General features: G+C 39.3%; 1 protein-coding gene across 3 annotated transcripts in view; it reads right to left on the bottom strand.

The window, feature by feature from the left end:
- Positions 1-97: 97 nt before the first annotated feature.
- CDH5 (cadherin 5) overlaps positions 98-20,126 on the bottom strand; it is a 31,457-nt gene continuing 11,428 nt past the window's right edge. The window contains exons 2-12 of one of the 3 annotated variants that reach the window (XM_026714173.2): positions 15,903-16,119; positions 13,026-13,314; positions 11,962-12,078; positions 10,287-10,454; positions 9,839-10,026; positions 8,383-8,636; positions 7,606-7,736; positions 6,206-6,333; positions 5,265-5,373; positions 4,197-4,439; positions 98-974 (exon numbers count right to left, since the gene is read on the bottom strand). In XM_026714173.2, the coding sequence (XP_026569958.2) occupies positions 463-974; positions 4,197-4,439; positions 5,265-5,373; positions 6,206-6,333; positions 7,606-7,736; positions 8,383-8,636; positions 9,839-10,026; positions 10,287-10,454; positions 11,962-12,078; positions 13,026-13,314; positions 15,903-16,091 (2,328 nt within the window). In that variant the 5' untranslated portion in view covers positions 16,092-16,119 and the 3' untranslated portion in view covers positions 98-462. Of the gene's footprint in view, positions 975-4,196; positions 4,440-5,264; positions 5,374-6,205; positions 6,334-7,605; positions 7,737-8,382; positions 8,637-9,838; positions 10,027-10,286; positions 10,455-11,961; positions 12,079-13,025; positions 13,315-15,902; positions 16,320-20,126 lie in introns of all 3 variants that reach the window. The other 2 variants (XM_087940577.1, XM_087940578.1) reach the window with 2 other exon arrangements.

The following is a 20,126-nucleotide window of genomic DNA, read 5'->3' as shown; positions in this document are numbered from 1 at the left end:
TACATGAGTTCAGATGCCAGTCCTTCACCAGTTGTTCATTACCACCAGTAACAAATATATAAAAGTGTCACAGGAGATAATTCATTCAATAAAAAGCTTGTAACTAAAAATACATTTAATTAGAATAGCTGCAGTAATCAGGACAAACAAGTCATCATCTAAGCTTTCTTCTAACAGGCAAAAAGAACCCCACAGTGCTTTAAAAGCATTTAAACATTGGATTTCTATATAAGGAGAAACATTTCTAATCCCTCAGTACAATGGCATCCCCATTATAAAAAAAAAAAAGTATCTACAGACCCGATTTTGTTTAAAGCTTGTTTCACTTAGGTTATCTCAGTCTGCTCTGAAAGTGTGTAAAAAATCTGATTGTCTTTTGTATGAGAAATGCACAAAAAGTTGAACCGTTTTTCAGTTTTACTGTTTATGGACAGGGTTGGGATAATTTGCAACTGACTACACTCAGTAGACCAGATCTCCACTAGGTTCCAGACCGTAAAGCTCTGCCAGCATCTTGAATCTGGGACCCCAATCATTGAGAAAATCATAATCAATATCCAAGTCTGAGGAGCCTGAACCCAGGGAGCTTAGGGATTCTGCAATAGACTCGGCCCCTTCATAGCCAAATATGTGGAGGGTATCGTAGGGCAACATATCTCCATCGTTATCAGCTTCATCTTTTTTCATCTCAATCATGATGCCCATCTCTCCAATGCCTGAAAGTCCATTCTCAGGGATCTTTTGTTCCCGGGAATATTTGCAAGGTGAATCCTCCAAAGGCATTCTGGGGCATAGTATCCCTCTCTGGCGGGCTGAATTGAGAACCGAGACATCATAACTGGTGGTGTCCATTTCACCACCGCCTTCTTCATCATAGGCCACCAGCTGCTCATGGATCTCTTCTACGTTCTTCTTGAGAACACTGAGATCTTTCTTGTGCCGCCTCCTCCAGACTATCAGCAGCATGGTTAATGCTGTAAAAAAAAAAATGGGGGGAAAAGATGACTAGCCAACATAATGTATTCATATGATGTTGAGTCTGGGTCTTTGATTCCTTGATTCTTTACCAGAGCTTTTCACTATGATGAGGATTAAATACCTTCCACCTAGCTGAGTTCAAGAATGTTGCCTACTTTTTGACATGAAATAGTTGGGTTTGAATACAACTGCTTATCATTTTCATTTGATGGGGCTTCTGAGGCATATCTTAGAATAGAACAGAGTAAAGTAGAGTAGAGTAGGATAGTAGAATAGAGTAGAATAGAATAGTAGAATAGAGTAGAATAATAGAATAGTATAGAATAGAATAGAATAGAATAGAATAGAATAGAATAGAATAGAATGGAATGGAGTGGAGTGGAGTGGAGTGGAGTGGAGTGGAGTGGAGTGGAGTGGAATGGAATGGAATGGAATGGAATGGAATAGAATAGAATAGAATAGAATAGAATAGAATGTAGAGGAGAATATAGAATAGAGTAGAACAGAACAGAACAGAACAGAACAGAATAGAATAGAATAGAACAGAATAGAATAGAATAGAATAACAGAGTTGGAAGGGACCTTGGAAGTCTTCTAGTCCAACAACTGCTTAGGCAGGAAACCCTACACCACTTCAGACAAATGGGTATCCAATCTCTTCTTAAAAACTTCCAGTGTTGGAGAATTCACAACTTCTGGAGGCAAGCTGTTCTGTCTTCTCTGTCCCTACACCTGAGCTGTTTCATAGCACCTCCTTTGAGATTTGAATGGCCCCAGTCCTGTTAGCCCTCAGAAAAATCTTGAAAACCACAGGCACTAGGTCAAGGTAACATGTGAGCCATTTTAAAGGTGAATAAGTGAGTTGCCTCTGGCTCAACTTCTTTGTGGAGCTGTAATGGTATGTGAGAATGACCTTGAGAACTGAGGGAAGAGATGTTTCCCAGGAAATGATCAGACAAGAGGGGCGGGGGGAAAGCCCCCATGGCTTAACAGTTAGAGGGAGAAACTTAGGAAGGACCCACCCTAATGAATCAAGCAGTCAAAAGTGGTCGTGGGAAGTTTCTGCCTTCCGATAGCGCAAGATTCTCTCAATGTAGTCTTACAACAAAGTAGAATTATCTCAGGGTTCCTGTCTGGTTTATTTGGGAGGGCTCACATCAAGGTTGCAAATCTGAAGGTACAAATCTCTGCCACTTTTAACTGATTAACTGATTCATTAATCAGTTAATCAATCAATCAATCAGAATAGAGCTGGAAGGGACCGTGGAGGTTTTCTAATTCAAGCTCTTGCTCAAGCAGGAGATCCTATACCATTTCAGACAGGTGATCGTCCAGTCTCTTCTCAAAAATCTCCAGTGATGAAGCACCTACAACTTCTGAAGGAAAAGTTGTTTCAGGTTAGTTGTCCTGTAGGCCAGGTCCTTCCTAAGTTTCTCTCCCTTCCCCAAGAAACCACTGGGGACTCCTCCACTTCTTTTTTCTCATCATTTCCTAGACGGCATCTCTTCCCTTGTCCCTCAAGGTCATTCTCACATACCATTACAGGAGTTTTATTCTATTTCTTTTAAAAAAAGCTTTTAACGCTCTTGCAATTTTTCCACTGGTGTTCCTTCCCTTTGGTGAAAGAGAATGTATTTGGGACATTTATGCCTGAAGAGAAGGGAATGGGGATGTTCACGGGATTGCAACGCAGCATTCTTGCCAAGGAGTTCCTGTGCTCGGATGAATTATCATGGCACTGTCTCTTCCTTGTGGTCTGCAGCTCCGTCTTCACAGGCTTCAGTCAGACTCCAAGCCCTTTCAGCTCGGAAAGCGAGGACTGTCAAGGAAGGTTCAAAGAACAGGAAGAAGTAGAAGCAGAAGCAACAGGTTCTTCTACCCAGAGGTGGCATTCAGCAGGTTCTGACCAGTTCTGGAGAACTGGAAGCGGTAATTTTGAATAGTTTGCAGAACCGGCAAATACCACCTCTGACTGGCCCTGCCAACCCCATCTATTCTCTTCCTCCTGAGTCCCAGATTGGCTGGGTCTCCTTTGGTTGCCTGCACAGGAGAACGGAGCTGGAAAGCAGGTTAGTGGGGTGGGGAGGGAATGGAGATCTTGCAGTAACTTTCCCCCACTGTGCTCACCAAGCCACGCCCACAGAACCAGTAGTAAAAAAATATGAATCCCACCACTGCTTCTACCCCCTTCAAAGACTCAGAAAACTGGAGAAATTCTACAGGAATCCTTATGTAGGAGAAAATCAGAATCCCCCCCTCCTTTTTTTTTTGAAGGGGAGGAAAAGTCTAAGAAATCACCAAATTGTTTGAAGAATATCATTACCAAGTACCAGAAGGCCTCCAGTGCCATCTTGGTTAACTTGCCGAATCCATGTTAAGGCATTTTTATTTGCTCAGTTTATATTAACTGCATTGCCTCTGGTAACAGGAAATGTTCATTTTATTATTATTTTTAATAATATTCTTGTAAATGCTCTTGCTCTTTTTTTTTTTGGTTTTGTGGTGGCTATTTTACGAATTCTGCAATGATTCTGAGAAGTGGAAAACAAAGATGATTAAGAGACTGGAGGCTAAAACATATAAAGAACGGTTGCTGGAACTGGGTAGGTCTAGTCTGATGGGAAGAAGTATAGTAGGAGTAGGAGTGATGTGATAGTAATCTTTCAATATCCCAGAGGCTGCCACAGAGAAGAGAGAGTCAAGCTATTCTTCAAAGCACCAGAAGGACAAGAGGCAACAGATGGAAACTAATGAAGGAGAGAAGCAACTTAGAACTAAAGAGAAATTTCCTGACAGTTAAAACAATTAATCAGTGGAACAACTTGCCTCCAAAGGTTGTGAATGCTCCAACACTGGAAATTTTAAAGAAGAGATCAGATAACTGTCTGAAATAGTGTAGGGTTTCCTGCCTAAGCAGGGGGTTGGACTAGAAGACCTCCAAGGTCCATTCCAACTCTGTTTTTCTATTCTATTCTATTCTATTCTATTCTATTCTATTCTATTCTATTCTATTCTATTCTATTCTATTCTATTCTATTCTATTCCTATTCCTATTCCATTCTATTCCATTCTATCCCTATCCCTTTCCCTATTCCATTCTACTCTACTCTTCTAAAAACCACCATCACACGGGTTGCAACTTGTATTAAGTTCCCTTCCACCCCCTGCCCCATTCAAAGCAGAAAGGGAGAAGCAAAGAGAAGTGAAGGTCGATTTACCAAGGATGGTGAAGATGCAGACGAAGATGGTCACCAACACTTGGATGCCAACTCCCATTAGCTTCGCTTGCCCTTCGCAACGCATTGCCCCCTCCTTGTCGCATTGGCATATCTGGATGGTAAGAGTGTTCGTGCTGGTCTGTGGTGGTGCCCCATTGTCGGAGATGATGATAGGCAAGAGATGAGTTTTGAGTAACTCTCGGTTGAACGGTCCAAACTTGACGGTGACGTTTGCTGTGTTATCTGGAAAAGGCAATAGCGTGCAGTTGAATGATCAAAAAGTGATTGTTTCAAAGGGTTTCCAGCTACCATACATAATACCGCCTCTAGTTTATGGAACCCATTTGATGGGTAGAAGGAGAGAGCGTCCCCATTCTAGGAACTTCTTAATTTAGCACGATCTACTGGCAAGATGGATAGAATTTCCAATAACCCTGTTTGTAGCTCTGAGCACCTCGAGATTGTGTCTTTGAAACTTAGCACACATTTTATTTTGTTTCATTTTCCTTCAAAAATAAGGATTTTGGGGCTACTTTGCCACCCAACTGGAGTGTTTTGCTGCAAAATTTCAGCTGGACAATGAGGTTGAGAATTTTTAACAGTGGAAATAGGATTGGATTATTTCCCAGAGTCTCGTTTCTTCAATTCCCAACTTTCAAAATCCAACAAATCTCTCCCTTCTAACTCTCTCTATCCTGTCTCCAACCATGGCTAAAATTAAATCAGAATTGCCCATGGGGGTTGGGGGGACAACATCTTGGGGCTTTCCAGATACCTGGTGGGAACAAGCTGCCTTAATGCATTAGAAATGCAAAATCTTCCTTCCACTTTGAGAGGGTTGAGCTATTGTAGGAGGGTTGGAATAAGCAATGGAGATTACTAGGATGATAGGGCTAAAATGTTTATGCTACCCCTCCCTTTTTTAGATAGTATAAGCTATGTTAAGTGGAACTTTGGAGTTTACCAGATCTGTTTCATTGTTTATTTCTGCTAACCGGAAAGCAACCTTAAAAACTGTATTGCCAACAAGACTCCTATTTTTATTGCAACTATTCTACAGACACGCACCACGATTGTCAATGAGAGTAAAGTTGCTGTCTTCAGAAGTCAGGGAAAACTTGAATTTCACATCTGGCGATGTTTCATCCTTGTCCACAGCAGAAATTTGTGTGATCACCTTTATGAATAGAAAAATGTGACATACTCTCCCATTACTTTCAACAGATCCATGGGGATTATAGAACAAGTGCACTGCCCTCATCAAAGGCATGGTTTGGTCTTGTTAGCAAAAACCCGAATAACCCCTTTGAATAATTCTGCTCTGGGCAACATATCTTGTAAGCTACCTGTGTGCTGATAGCAGAAAACAACTCCTGAGATGTGTTCTATGAAGAGAAATATAGCAGTAGAACATCAAAGGGGAAATCTAGCCTGTAAACTAAAAATATACATAATACATTTACCATGATTTAATAAACTGTAATTGGCTGAAGCCACCCAATACATCATGCCACAAATTGCATGGTTTACGCGATTTATGGTGTGATATATTGTATTTACAAATTACTACTGACAGAATTCAGGCAATATGTTTAAATGAAAGCTAAATAAAACAAACACATTAGAGTTTGTGAACTCGTCTGTAATGAAGTATTTTTACACCAGGAAACTCAATTATGCCTAACTAGCATTTTATGAAGCCTTTGCACAGATAACTACAGGTAGTCCTCAATTTAAACAGTTTGTGGTAACCCTAACTCATACCAACTAGCCCAAGTGTCCCTTTGATAAGACTGGTCAAAATGCAATAATTACAGTTAACAATCTTTAATATCCAAAACTAGTGTACTTGTATGCTTTGCCAGTTAAAGGCCAGGTGTTACTGAAGATCTTTTTATATTTTAATTTTATTTCTTCAAAGAGAGAAACTGGTGAATATATGGATTCTTTAATCAAATGTAGAACATTGAAACTAAGTCGCAAGAACATTTTTTCCCCTGAAATTTTACCTTTCCAGCTGCAGCATTTTCACACACACGTGGATCGTATGGAAAGGCAAATTCTGGGGCATTGTCGTTTATATCCGTAAGTTTAATATAAACTGGTACATGGGTTTCTAATCTGGGGATTATCTTTTCTGAAAAAGGAAAAATATTAACTGGTTATCGTTTTGAAACCAATTAAGAGTAAACACACCCAGACCATATTATTATGAAAAGTACAATGGAGGAGGGAAACTTGTTGGAAGATCCCCAGATTCCAAATTATCTACCTGATATTTCCAGATGGGACTAGGAATGACCCTTGGTTCAAACCCCTTGGAGAGTTACTGCACATCATTGTTGATAATACCAAGCAAAATTATCTGATACACTTTAAAATAAGTTCTTAAACCTATTGGTGCTCCCCATTATTCGATTGTCATGAAGCAAACCTTTCTCCTGAGCTTGCTTAAGACTATGTTATAGTTGACTTAAAGGCTTATTTATATTTATAGGCTTATAGTTGATTTAAAAGTTACTTCAGAAGTGGTTTAACGAGTGTTGGATTTTCCAGTTTATTGCAAATTACAAGCAATTAGCTGCAAGGTTTAGAGTTGGTAGTTATTTACTAGGGCTGTGCAGTCTTTCATATTCAAAGAGGGAATTTTTTTAAAAGGTCAGGTTGTCATGTAACATCTGTTTGTAGTTCCTTCAATGGGATCTCATCCCAGATGGTTGGATATCTGCCTTGTACCAGATGTAGCAGGAAAAGGTGTGTCCGCTTTAAGGAACTGCCAATAACTGCTTAATGAGTTCTACTATTTATTTATTTATTTATTTGTCAGTTGCTTAAAAGATAATAAGTATAAGGATAAACATAGTTATGAATACATGAAATGAATACATATAAGAAAAATAAAAGAAACAATAGGACAGGGACAGTAGGCACGTTGGTGCGCTTATGCACGCCCCCTACAGACCTCTTAGGAAAGGAGTGAGGTCAATAGTAGACAGTCTAAGGTTAACGTTTTTGGGGCTTGGAGAAGAAACCACAGAGTCACGTAGAGTATCAAAAGCACACCTGCTTTTTCAAATCCAAAGTGCTGCACAATCCTATTGTTTATTGATATTTATTTACTAACTGAAAGGACCTGAAAAGCAGTAGGAGTGACACACTAATCAATGATCCCATAATCCCTTGTGGGCTGGAGTCTGGGCAAACGAATGGAGCTTGCAGAGTGTTTAATGGTCGGATGCCCTTGCTGTTGCCAGTGAGGAGTTTTGTTCTGCAAATATATTCTCACTGTTCGCAGGGAGAGAAATACCAGCCTCTACCTAGGATTGAACTCACAGCCTCCTGATTGTGAGGCAAAAGATCTACTCTAGCCACCGCACAACTAATCAACACAATATAGGGAAATACTTACTATTTTGATCCAGCTCATTGGCTGCCACAGTTATATTATGCCAAGCGTTTTCTTCTCTGTCCAGACGCTTTATGGGAAAAATACACCCACTGGTACTTATTTCAAAAGAAGTGGATCTTAAGATATGATAACTACAGTGGGTATAAGAAAAAGTCAACTTAATGTTTCTGAGCCTCATAAACATATGGCTGAATTTACACATGACAAGGAAAGCTAAACCTGCAAAGTTAAGGCAAAATAGCCTTATCAGGCACAAAGGATCAGGGCCTTAAGTTGCAATTCACAAGATTTATTGCTCAAGCAAATAAATACTAGAATTTAGTCAATTAAAGTTCCGCATTAAATTTGCACCAGATAAGGGTCAACAGAAGTCAAGATGGATTGACTTAGAAGGTTTGTGGGATCATTATGACTTTAAACTGATGATGCACTTGACTCTGCCCCCTGCCTCTCCCTACTGTTCTCCCACACTGAGCCTGTTTGTAACTTTGGTTTGGAAGCAATGGAGAGAATTCTTTCTCAAGTGCAAATCGAGTCATCAGAGTAGTGGGCCTCCTTAGGAATGAAGCAGGAAGGAATAAAACAATACATTTTCTTCTCCCAACTTCCTGCAACCTTGGCAATTGGCAAGGTTACAGGAGCTGATTTTTGCATTAAATAAAAACAGAAGCATGTTAAATGCATTTTAATGCCACGTCAGGGCAGTGAATCTCTATGCTTATTTTTTTTTATACTCAGAAGGTACTTTTAAGATATGGTCAGTTAACTTCTCATTACCTTATTTTCCGCCTGGCTTTATCAGGGTCACTTGCAGAAACACATCCAATGGATATCTTCGTTGCACCTTCTTCTTGAACAGTGAATGTATAGGAAGACTGGGTGAAAACTGGAGGTTCATCAACATCAATAACTTTGATAATTACTCTGGCAAGGTTCTCAAGGCCCTTCCGTGTAGAATAGGCATAGTTGATATTGGCGTCAGTAGCTTCAACCACAAATCTGTACTCAGGTATCTTTTCAAAGTCCAAGAGCTAAATGAAAAAGTAAACATGTCCAGGTTACAAAGGCAATAGAAACTGATTGGCTAGTATTGCTTTTTTGGGGAGTGGGGGACAACTTTTTTGACATGAGATTTTGAGTTACGCTCCTCAAAGCATGTGACGCCAGGTTAAAAATTACATTTTATTCACTTTTAATTGAAATTTGGATTGAAAAGACACAAATATAACTGAACATTTCTACCTCGTTGTGGTGGTCAACAGTGTATTATTTGGAACTCCCTTGCAAGAGATTATTTTACAATTATCTACTTTGTACTAAAGAGCTGTCTGTTTGAGTGGTTTTAATTGATACTAGACAACCTGTGCCCTAGTTAACTCATTATTTCATAGGTATTTTATTCAGAGAAACAGAATCACCAAGGGCAAATAAAAAAGCAGTGGGAGCAGGGGTGACTTTTGATTTCCTGCTGGCTTCCCCATTGAGATTTTTGTTTGAATCTGGCAGGGAGCATTACAATTCCTTCCTTCCTTCCTTCCTTCCTTCCTTCCTTCCTTCCTTCCTTCCTTCCTTCCTTCCTTCCTTCCTTCCTTCCTTCCTTCCTTCCTGCCTTCCTGCATGCCTTCCTGCATGCCTTCCTGCCTTTCTTCCCCTTCCCCTTCCCCTGCAGGCAGGAAAGGGGCTGCTGGATGAAGGAGAACATAAAGGATTGTGCGATTGTCTGGGAAATTGTCATAGAACATTGAAAATGTAGATCATGTGACCGCAGCAGCAGTCCAGCAGTGCAGTAGCTGGCAGTATCACTGATACAAGCACAACTTATCCAAATTTCATTCCTTGAGAAATTTGGATGCATTCTGTAAGTTAGCCTGTTTGAGATACTTTGGTTCCAAAATTATTGTCCTGTGATGCACCGTTTCACCCAATTAAAGGTCATGACAACAAGAGTTTTAGTGATACATAGAGATTATTTTTTTAGTCTTATTTATTAATTAAATTGATATAGCAACCCATCCCATTTCCATTTTTACTAATGCTGTAACAGCTAAACAGCATTAACAATAATAGTAATAACGTTTGAATGTTACTTCCCCACCCATTTAATACGCATTCCACATATCATATTATTCCATAATAAGTTTTCTTCTCTTTACTATTTCAGGTAGACCTAGTTCTAACTGGCACCGTATAAATAGCCCAAGACACAAAATCAACTGAGTTTCAAAAACAATACCTTTGTTGGTTGAATTATTCCTTCATTTGTGTAGCGATTTGGTACAATTTTAAAGGTATCTTGGTAATTCCCTTGGCGAAAGCTATACTTAGTATCCCTGTTTTGTGGTTCATCAATGTCCTCTACTTTTAATCTGCCGACTTCACCGGTCAAACTGACATTTTCGAGGACTTCGAAAGTGAAATTTTCTGAAAAAGATGTTAATAAAGCCACAATATTTCAGATAAAAATTTTCAGTGATGAAGAAGAGATAAATGTAATGGGAGAGACTTGAATTTTTCCAATCTACATTTTTACAATGTCTGAATTATCATAAAGAAATCATTCCAAAAGTTCATTTCCTCAGCAATAACGAAGCATAGCATTTTTATAGGATATCTTAATTGGAGTCTGCAGAAATAAAGAGAGAGCCTTTTTAGATTCAGCCCTTTGACTTTGCAAAACTCACTTTGCTTAAATGCTGGAAAATTGTCATTGATGTCAATTAATTTAATGATGACAGTAGCAGTGCCCAATTCTTCAGTATGTAGACCCTTGCCATCCCTTGCTTTCACCCGAATGGTATAAGAAGCGTTTTGTTCTCTATCCAAGTCAGGCACAGCTGTGTAAATGGTTCCTTTAAAATAAAAATAAAACTCAAATGTAGTTTATATTGTCACTTCCACTCCCCCCCCAATCGAGTTTAATTTTTAGTACAGGTGGTTAAAATAACAAAGCACAAAGATTAAAATTCTTCAGGCAACGGTTGTTCCTGTGATGTTCTATAAATGTGAAAGTTGGACTTGGATGAAACTGAATAGAAATATACAGCCTCTCTCCCTTTCCCTCTCCCTCTCTCTCTCATCTCTCTCTCATCTCTCTCTCTCTCTTTCTCTCTCTCTCTCTCTTTCTATCTCTCTCTTTCTCTCTTTCTATCTCTCTCTCTCTCATCTCTCTCTCTCTTTCTATCTCTCTCTCTTTCTCTCTCTCTCATCACTCTCTCTCCCTCTCTCATCTCTCTATTGCTATCTCTCTCTCTCTCTCTCATCTCTTTCTATTGCTACCTCTGTCTCTCTCCCCTCATCTCTCTATATCTCTCTCATCTCTATCTCTATCACAAAAAAGATAGATAGGATTAGGGTTAGGATTAGAACTTTGATGTTGGAGAAGATTTCTGGTCAGCCCAGAAAACAAACAAATGGATCATAAAGTAAATCAAGATGGGATTCTCACATGGAGTACTAATGGCTGGGCAAATACTATTATATTTTTGACATATCATGAGAAGTTCCACTTCTTTTGAGAAATCCAAAATACTTTGAAAAAATGAAAGAAAAGGAGGAAGGGGAGGGGATGGACAGCAGCTGAGTGGATGGACTTAGTTATGGCAATAATGAAGGCATCCTTGAAAGAACAGAAAGGCCAAGTTAAAGGCAGATATTTTGCAAAGATTCTATTCATGGGGTCACTAAAATTGACATTGATTATAGCACTTAACTCAAAAGCTTTAAAAGGTATCTAGGTTTTATTGGTGCCTGTTGCCAAGACAACATCTGGTCTGTTCTTTTAAGAAAATTGTCCCAGAATTGCCATAATTGTTTGACTTAGAATATATTTATTAAAAATATTTTGTCCATTCCATCTATGGAGATTCTCAATGATCCAGGTCATGGTTCTTCGAATTGAAGAAGCTTCTTGGAAGTGAAACAAAATATTTTCAAAGACAACATCAATAAAGTCCACTTGTCTTTTGGAAAAATCACCTTTTGTCCAGCATTTTTAGTTAAAAATCTCCCAGAATTGATTTTAACTGTCAGTGAAAAAAAGCTTAGAGGACTTTTGGGGTTTATAGAAGCAATTATCCTATGCATTTAAAAAGAATAGGACACTCAAAAGTCTTGAAAAGCATAAATAGGTTTCCAGGACTTAGAATGCAAATATGGCTAGTCACCTCAGATGTGACAAGGAATATAGCTCAGCCTGCTATTAGTGAGTTAATACATAATCACAGGCTTACTAAACAATCTCTTCTACATAGAAAAGAGAATAAATGACATTTTATTCTTTGATCCGGCAGATAATATCACGGACAGTTGGGTTTGCTTGCTCTTGTACAAATTTTAATTATACAGAAGATCCTGCACCTGAGTTGTCTATTCTGAAATAGTTTTTGCCATCAGTAACTTCGTAGAAAACATCTGCATGACCATGAAGGGTTGGATCATCAGCATCCACAGCTGTCACTTTGGTGACAGATGTTCCTAAAAGAAGAAGAGAGAATGAAAAATATCGGGTACAGTTGAATGGTTTGAGACATCTTGTGTCAACAGAAGGCTGAGGGAATTAGCAGTGAAAATAGAAATACAACGGTGAGAGATGATTCTCTCAGTTCTTCTCTCCTTTATCTTCTCCTATTCTAGATCATGGCATGAATATACTAGAGACTTTTAATATGGCAATCCCCATTTTGCTCTCTGAATTCCTGTAGAACTACCTAACCTTAAATGTTCCTAACCTTAGGTAAAAGTAAAGGTTCCTCTCATACATTGTGCTAGTCATTTCTGGGGGCTCATCTCCATTACCAAGCTGAAGAGCCAGTGCTGTCCGAAAATATCTCCATGGTCATACGGCTGGCATGACTAAATGTTGAAGGCTGTTACCTCACTTCAGACTTTCAAGAAGAGATTGGACTGCCATTTGTCAGAAATGGTGTAGGGTGTCCTGCTTGGGCGGGGGGTGGGTTGGACTAGATGACCTATAAGGTCCCTTCCAACTCTGATTATCTGTTACCTTACCACCAAAGTGGCTGCTATTTTTCTACTTGCATTTTTACATGCTTTCAAACTGCTAGGTTGGCAGAAGCTAGGACAAGTAACGGGAGCTCACTCCATTATGCGGCGCTAGGGATTCCAACCACTGAACTGCCGATCTTTCTGATCGACAGGCTCAGTGTCTTAGCCACTGAGCCACCACGTCTCCTGTTCCTAACCTTAATGCTCATTTAATTTTCATTGGCAATGGGATTTTCCCATGTATTTTACTGTGGTTCAGAAACAAGTCTGAACAAAAAGCGTTCACTTGTACCTGTATTGAGCGTTAAGAAGCAAAGCAAGGTTTTCAGGTTGTTTTTTCACTGAAGGATTAATTCAGTGACGTGATATGAGATTTTTAGACAATCTCGCTCCAAATTGAGGAATAAAAAGCTTACCTAGTGGTGACATTTCTACCACTGAACCATTAAACACCTTTTGAACAAATACTGGGGCATTGTCATTAATATCATGAATGATGATGCGGAATTTGGACGGCTCTTCCATTTGTTGATTAGTAAGACGATTATAAATCAGAGCTGTGAGTTCATATTCGGCTTTCTTCTCTCGGTCCAGCCTTTCACTCACAGTGACATCTCCAGTAAATTCATCAACTCTGAACACAGTTCCAGCACCTTCTCCTTCAAGGACATATTTGGCATTGGGATTTTTGATAGTTGAGGTGATCTAGAATGCAGAAATATCTGAGAAAATCACTTCTAAAAGATGCCATAGGATAAAAAAAAAATCAGCATCACCATTGTTATTCTTTAACATTTCATTATTTTTATTAAATTTATTTGATCCCCGTCTTGTGGTCTAAAAATTTCATAGCTCCACCGCAAATTACAGAATCTCAGTTTTTTGTATACTTGTTTTGATTTTGAGTTTCTAGAGATATTCCTCTGCCATTTCTGGCATCCATGTTCTACCTAACCTTTCTCTGTTTTCCAGAAAATTCTTAGCTGTTGGACCAAATGCAAATAATTTCCCCTCAGTAAATCAATGAACAAATTTAATGTTTTGGAGTAATTAGTTTCATTTTGGATTCCCTTTATCTACCTTTTGGACTTGTGTGGGCAACACATCATATTTTAGGTCATATTTATGCAGAAACATTGGTGATTCAAAAAGCTTCATAAACTTTGAAACCACAGTTTGAGTTCAGAAAGAATTTTTAAAAAGTACCAAAATGCTTCTTTTTCATGCAAAAAGTAAATTCGTTGAAATATTTGGAGATTATTATTATAAATTATGGATGTTTTTGTTTAAAGGTATGATGAATGAAAATATAATATTGTTGCAACTACTAATTTCTTCTACATCTGTACTATGCTTAGTTATAGCTATATAATCAGTAAATAATAAATAGCATTGTTGTTACTACTCCTATATAGATCTATAAAGCTTACAAAGTTTTGTACAAAAAGTTTAATGTATGATTGATCAAATACAATATAAATAGTATATTCAAGTCAGTCCAAAATTAATAACGTTATCTTATTAGATTTATAGTTAGACTGCAAGGCGATCCAACTGGTCAGTCCTAGAGGAGATCAACCCTGGCTGCTCTTTATAAGGCCAGATCCTGAAGATGAAACTCAAATACTTTGGCCATCTAATGAGAAGGAAGGACTCATTGCAGAAGAACCTAATGCTGGGAAAGGTTGAGGGCAATAGAAGAAGAAGGGGATGAAAGAGAATGAGGTGGCTGGATGGAGTCACTGGAGCAATGGACTCTAGAAGATGGTAGAGGACAGGAAGGCCTGGAGGAATGTTGTCCATGGAGTTGCGATAGGTCAGACACAACTACCAACAACAAATTAGATTTATCTTGAAAATGTATCTCCCCTGGGGCTCACTTTGAGATTTGAGTCATGCAGAAATATTTACATTAGATTGGAGCTTTTGGGACTTATTCAGTGCCTTGAAAACCATCCTAGCTAGGCAAAAGGTTTTGTTTAGCTGGTTTTTAATGACTGTGTGCATGTTTTTCTTTCATTCTACTTTTTCTGGGGTAGGTCAGATTGCCAAGACAAAGAGGCAAGATCTTTTGAGATGAGAAGAATTGCCTAGATAGACACTTGGAATAAGGGCTATCAGCTAAGTTAAGTCAGCTGTGTAGGCTGCAGTGAATTCCTTTCCTTTTCTTCCAAGTGGTTTTTTTTTTTTACTTTTGTTATTGGATCTTCCAAGAAAGACTTTTGTATCTAATGTCCAAGAAAGGCTCTTATATCTAATATCTTGGTATTTTTTGACGGGTTCTCAGAACTGAGTGCATTCAGAATTTATATAAGAGGGGGACTTAATCATGGGGCTTATATAATCATGGGGTGAAAATGTCGCATGTTACAAAGCTGTGAAAAGTATATAAAAAAGAGAAGTGTTCATGGCTTTAACAATAATCTTTACTTAGAGAAGTTTCTAGCAATAACAAAGCATACTTAAACCTATTAAAACTCCTTGCCCACCACATAATTCAACCATGTAGCCTAGTGTCATCTATTTGGACTGGCAGGAGTCTCACAGGGTCTTTTGAAAGAGTAGTTTTTCTCCTACCCCATCATCCACCACCTAGTTCTGTTCAATAAAGGGGTTATGGCTTTCCAATTGCAAAGAAGAACATGGATGCCCCACACTAAAAATCTGCTTTCCCCCCAGCAATGGTGATGATTGAAATGGGCCTTCCAGAAGACATCAGATTTCATGATGACCAGACTCCCAAAGATTTGCTTTCTGCATCTCAAAATATCGAATGTGGCTGCTTTCTGGAAAAAGTAAATATGATGGTTCCCCTCGTGTTTCCAGCTCTAGGGGGCGGTGTTCATCTCCATTACAAAGCCGAAGAGCCAGTGCTGTCCGAAGACGTCTCCGTGGTCATGTGGCTGACATGACTAAACACTGAAGGCGCATGGAACATTGTTACCTTCCCACCAAAGGGGTCCCTATTTTTCTACTTGCATTTTTACAAGCTTTTGAACTGCTAGGTTGGGAGAAGTTGGGAGAAGTAATGGAAGCTCACTCCATTATGTGGTGCAAGGGATTCGAACCGCCAAACAGCCGACCTTTTTGATCAACAAGCTCAGCGTCTTAGCCACCAAGCCACCGTGTCCCTTACTTTTTGGAAGCCAGTGTTCAACTGTGCAAAAGCCAAATGGGTACTATTGCATCTCTGCCTAATGGGCTTTGCTGGGCAATTTTCCATGCCAGGAATTTGCTTGTGGTACCTCTTGGGTGTGTGACTACTAATTGACCACTACCAAATCCATACATACCTTTCCAACATGATGAGGGAAAGTCCCGTTCTGCTCTTCAGGAATATGCATTTTATTCCAGATCCATTCTCTTTTCATTCGCTTATGCAAGTTATTGTTTGTGTTTGACTTTGAGAAATGGTCTCCACTCACACTGGAAGATGTCAGGATCAAGAAAACGAGGAGGAGGAAGTAAGAGCAGACTGCCATCTTTATAGTCTGATGATCTCAGAAACTCCTGCGTTTGAAGAAGTCAAAAACCATCTGGTGACTACATGGCACAACATGATAACAGCACACAAAAGATTTATTGAAGGCTGTTCCTTTTGAACTTCCCAGTGTAGCCTCTAGCCTTGGGATTCTTTGATGGTCTGTCATCCCAATGCTAACCAGATCCAATCCTACTTAGCAGAGAAGGTTAGACGGATACTCTACCTGCTGAAAAGAAAACCCTATATTATAAGGCAAACGATTCATTAGACATTTATTTGGTGTTTTCATATAAGAATGTTTTCAGGCACTTAGGGCTGTTACTCACGAGCTGTTTTCTATTAGCAGGTTAAAAAAAATATTCAAGGTTTAATTAGTAAATTAAAAGTCAATGGTGAATTTTTGCTGTCATTTTTAGACACGCAGGTCCCTGAAAGCAAATCCTCTTTTTGGAAACCAAATCAAACCAAATCCTTTATTCCTTATGTCTATGGAGGTTCTTAGTCATCCAGGTCACGGTTCTTTCAAAAGTGTTTTTTCAAAAGGCAACTGGTACTTTGTTTTTCCTTGAGGGTGTTTCTCCTCTCATCCAAGAAGCTTCTTCAGTTCTGAGGAGAAGCTTGTTTGATAAGCTAGAGAACTTTGGTCTATGCTGATTTTGTAAGATTCTTAATTTATTGGTTCACATTCCCAGTTTTGTTTCTGGCAAGCTTTCATCATTGATATATATGGCATAAAAATATAATCCAGATCTTCGTATGTTTCAAATGATTTGAACTTTCTCTCTATTTTCATGTTCCCCAACACCCAATTTTCACTTCCTCTGGCTAATTTTTGAGTAGACTTTGTGTCACCAGATAAAGTTGTCTCTTGATTGCCTCACTTCAAAACTAGAGGGTTAGCCTTTTCTCTAAACAACGTCTCTCCTTTTGAGATCCCCCAATGGTAATGCTTGCATAATAATTAATATTTTTGAGATTTCAGATTTCAGGAGCAATGTCTTTTTTTTTTCTTAACCAGATACTGCTAGAAAAAAACAAACAATGAGGTATCAGTTTCAACTAGCAGTGGTGGGTGATTAAAAAAAAAAACCTTTTAGAGCAGGGCTGTCAAAATTGATTTCATTGAGGGTCATATCAGGGTAGTGTTTGACCTCGGAGGGCCAGGGGGTGGGTGTGGTCATGGTGAGTGTGACATGGGACTCATGTTGAGGACACCTGTGGTTGTCAAGGGCTAATGCAGGACTTCCCTAAGACCTTCCCTCACTCTCATTATCATCTCCTTCCTTCCTTCCTTCCTTCCTTCCTTCCTTCCTTCCTTCCTTCCTTCCTTCCTTCCTTCCTTCCTTCCTTCTCCTTCCCCAGCACCCCATTTCTCTGGCAGAGGGTTTCAGGAACCCCCCCCCTGCAAGCTCTATTTTCTCTGGCAGAAGCACCACAGAACAATCCGTTGCTGTTTCCTCAAGGCCAGAATTAAGTACTCCATGGGGCGGATCTGGCCTGGGGTCCTTGAGTTTGACACCCCTGTTTTAGAGTAAAGAAACTGCATACACAACTCCACCTAGAAGGCTATTAACGTTCCTCTGTTTAACGTGAACAACTGGAAGAATTTCATCCCTGCCATTTTCTGAGTTGCAAATCAAGGATCATAGCAGGTGCAGGATTAATGGCTGCATTATTTTTCCTGTATGCTAAACCGATATTTAGCATATAGGCTACCTGAATTCTTTGGAAAAGCAGACAAATGATATAAACAGCAACAGTAACAATGGCATTGTCCCCACCCAGACCACAGGATAGAAACTGCTTATATACCCAACCTGATCTACAGTACTGTCTCTGTTTGAACCAATTTTCCAAGATTTTTTTTTTTTAAGTGGTCATATGTGCATTCTCAAAGATGGTGGCTTTAGCTTCATGGCCCTGTCTCCAAAGAATCTTTTGGAATTATACTTGGACAGCAATTCCACTCAAGATTTCTGCTAATTTGCAGAATCGCTATTCTCAAGGAAAACTTAATAAATTACACTTAAAATCACTTAAAATATCTGTTACTGTTGTCTCTCAGGGGAATTGTGTTAGTAAATATGAATGTCAATATCTTGCCAAATCATACCCATACTGGCTGATAATTTTAAGTATTTAAAAGAAAACTTTTTTTTAAACCTTTAGCTAAACAATAGGTGGTTTTTTGAATCTGAGCTCTTGGTCTAGATAATTGCTCTGGAGGGGTGAATGCACAAAATATGCAGCTTTTGTGGTTTATAATAATTGTGAGCAACTTGTTAAAGTCTTAGCTTGTTCCTAAGATCAAATGACTTTGCATCTCCACTGACTCGTACTCATGACTGTTGCTGTATCCCAAAGACATGCGATCCCCTTTTGCGACCTTCTGACAAGCAAAGCCGATGGGGAAGCCAGATTCACTTAATGACCATGTCACAAATTTAACAACTGCACTGAGTCACTTTTCCAACCGTGACAAAAAATAGGTCCTAAAATGGAAGCAAAAATTCACTTATCAACTGTCTCTCTTAGCAACAGAAATTTTGAGCTCATTTCCGGCCGTGAGTCAAGGGCTACATGCAGTAGAAGGTAGACTCATCCCTCGATCTAATTTCTCACAGAAATTCAGGTTAAGATTTTTAGGAGAGAAAGAAGTAAAATAACTGTGGTACGCGAATAGTATGATAGGTTGGAGAGCCAGTTGAAATGACTGTGCAGCATCTTCTCTGACTCCAAATTTATCAATGTAACATTATCAGCAGGAGCCTTGAATGAATCTCACTTAATATCCAAGAGCTGACAATTGGGAATATTGCAGCCATGTGTTTCAATAGGAAGGTTGCCATAAGAAGGCATAGATAATGGAAGGAAATGATGCATTTTTTCCTCCCGTTAAACTGTTCTGGAATGAGGTCTGGGGGAGAGGGGAGTTAGAAAACTAACATTACTTTCTGCAAGAAAATCAGTAGAATTTGATGCCGTTTCTATTATTTAACATGTACGTACATCTGTTGGGAAGGGCAATTCACAGATCTGGACCCAGTTATCATCAACATGGGGATGGCGCCAAGTTATATTTTCTTTCCTAAAAACACGGGTTAGATATAAAATATCTACCATAGAACTTCTCTATCAGCAGGTTGGAATTGACTGGATATATGAAAGCCAAGATATGCTGGATATATAGACTGGATATACTGCAGTCAAAAAATTAAAAGACGCTTGTTCCTAAAGATGAAAGCTGGGACAAATCAAGACAGCATACTAAAAGGCAGCGACATCCCCCTGCCAACAAAAATGTGTAGAGGCTAAGTATGTAGAGGCTAAAGTGTGTCAAGGCTATGGTTTTCCCAGTTGCAATATATGGCTGTGAAAGTTGGACCATAAGAAAGGCTGAGCACCAAAGAATGGAGGCCTTTGAACTCTGGTGCTGGAGAAGAAGACTCCTGCGAGTCCCTTGGACTTTAGGCCATCAAACCAGTCAGTCCTACAGGAGATCAACCCTGACTGCTATTCAGAAGGCCAGATCCTGAAGATGAAACTCAAAGACTTTGGCCACCTAATGAGAAAGGAAGGACTCACTGGAGAAGACTTAGTTATTTTGCTGGCTGGGAAATTCTGGGATTTGAAGTCCACAAGTCTTAACGTTGCCATGGTTGGAAACTCTGATATGAAGTCTTCATTGCTCTTCTCCGCACTCTTTCTAGAGTCTCAACATCTTTTTTGCATCGTCATGACCAAAACTGGATGCAGAATCGCAAGTGTGGTCTTACCCAAGCAATATAAAGTGGTATTAACATTTCACGAGATCTTGATTCTATCCCTCTCTTAAGGCAGCCTATAGGAAGGGGAACCAGTCACGCACTTGTTCTCCAGCTGGTTCCCAGACATGCCAAGATTCCTTCCGAGGAAATGGGGTGGGACCTGGATTCTGAATTCCAAGCCTGCTGATGTGAGCTGCAGTTTAAAGAAAGCTTGGAAAATTTCCGTGGCATCTGTTGCTTAGAGATTAAAGGAAGGAGAAGAGAAT

Source organism: Pseudonaja textilis, chromosome 11 (genome assembly GCF_049901715.1).
Source record: "Pseudonaja textilis isolate UNSWEBS1 chromosome 11, rPseTex1.2, whole genome shotgun sequence".
NCBI classification, from domain to species: domain Eukaryota; kingdom Metazoa; phylum Chordata; class Lepidosauria; order Squamata; family Elapidae; genus Pseudonaja; species Pseudonaja textilis.
Note: the sequence above shows the minus strand (reverse complement) of the source record. Positions and strands in the feature narration are given on the sequence as shown.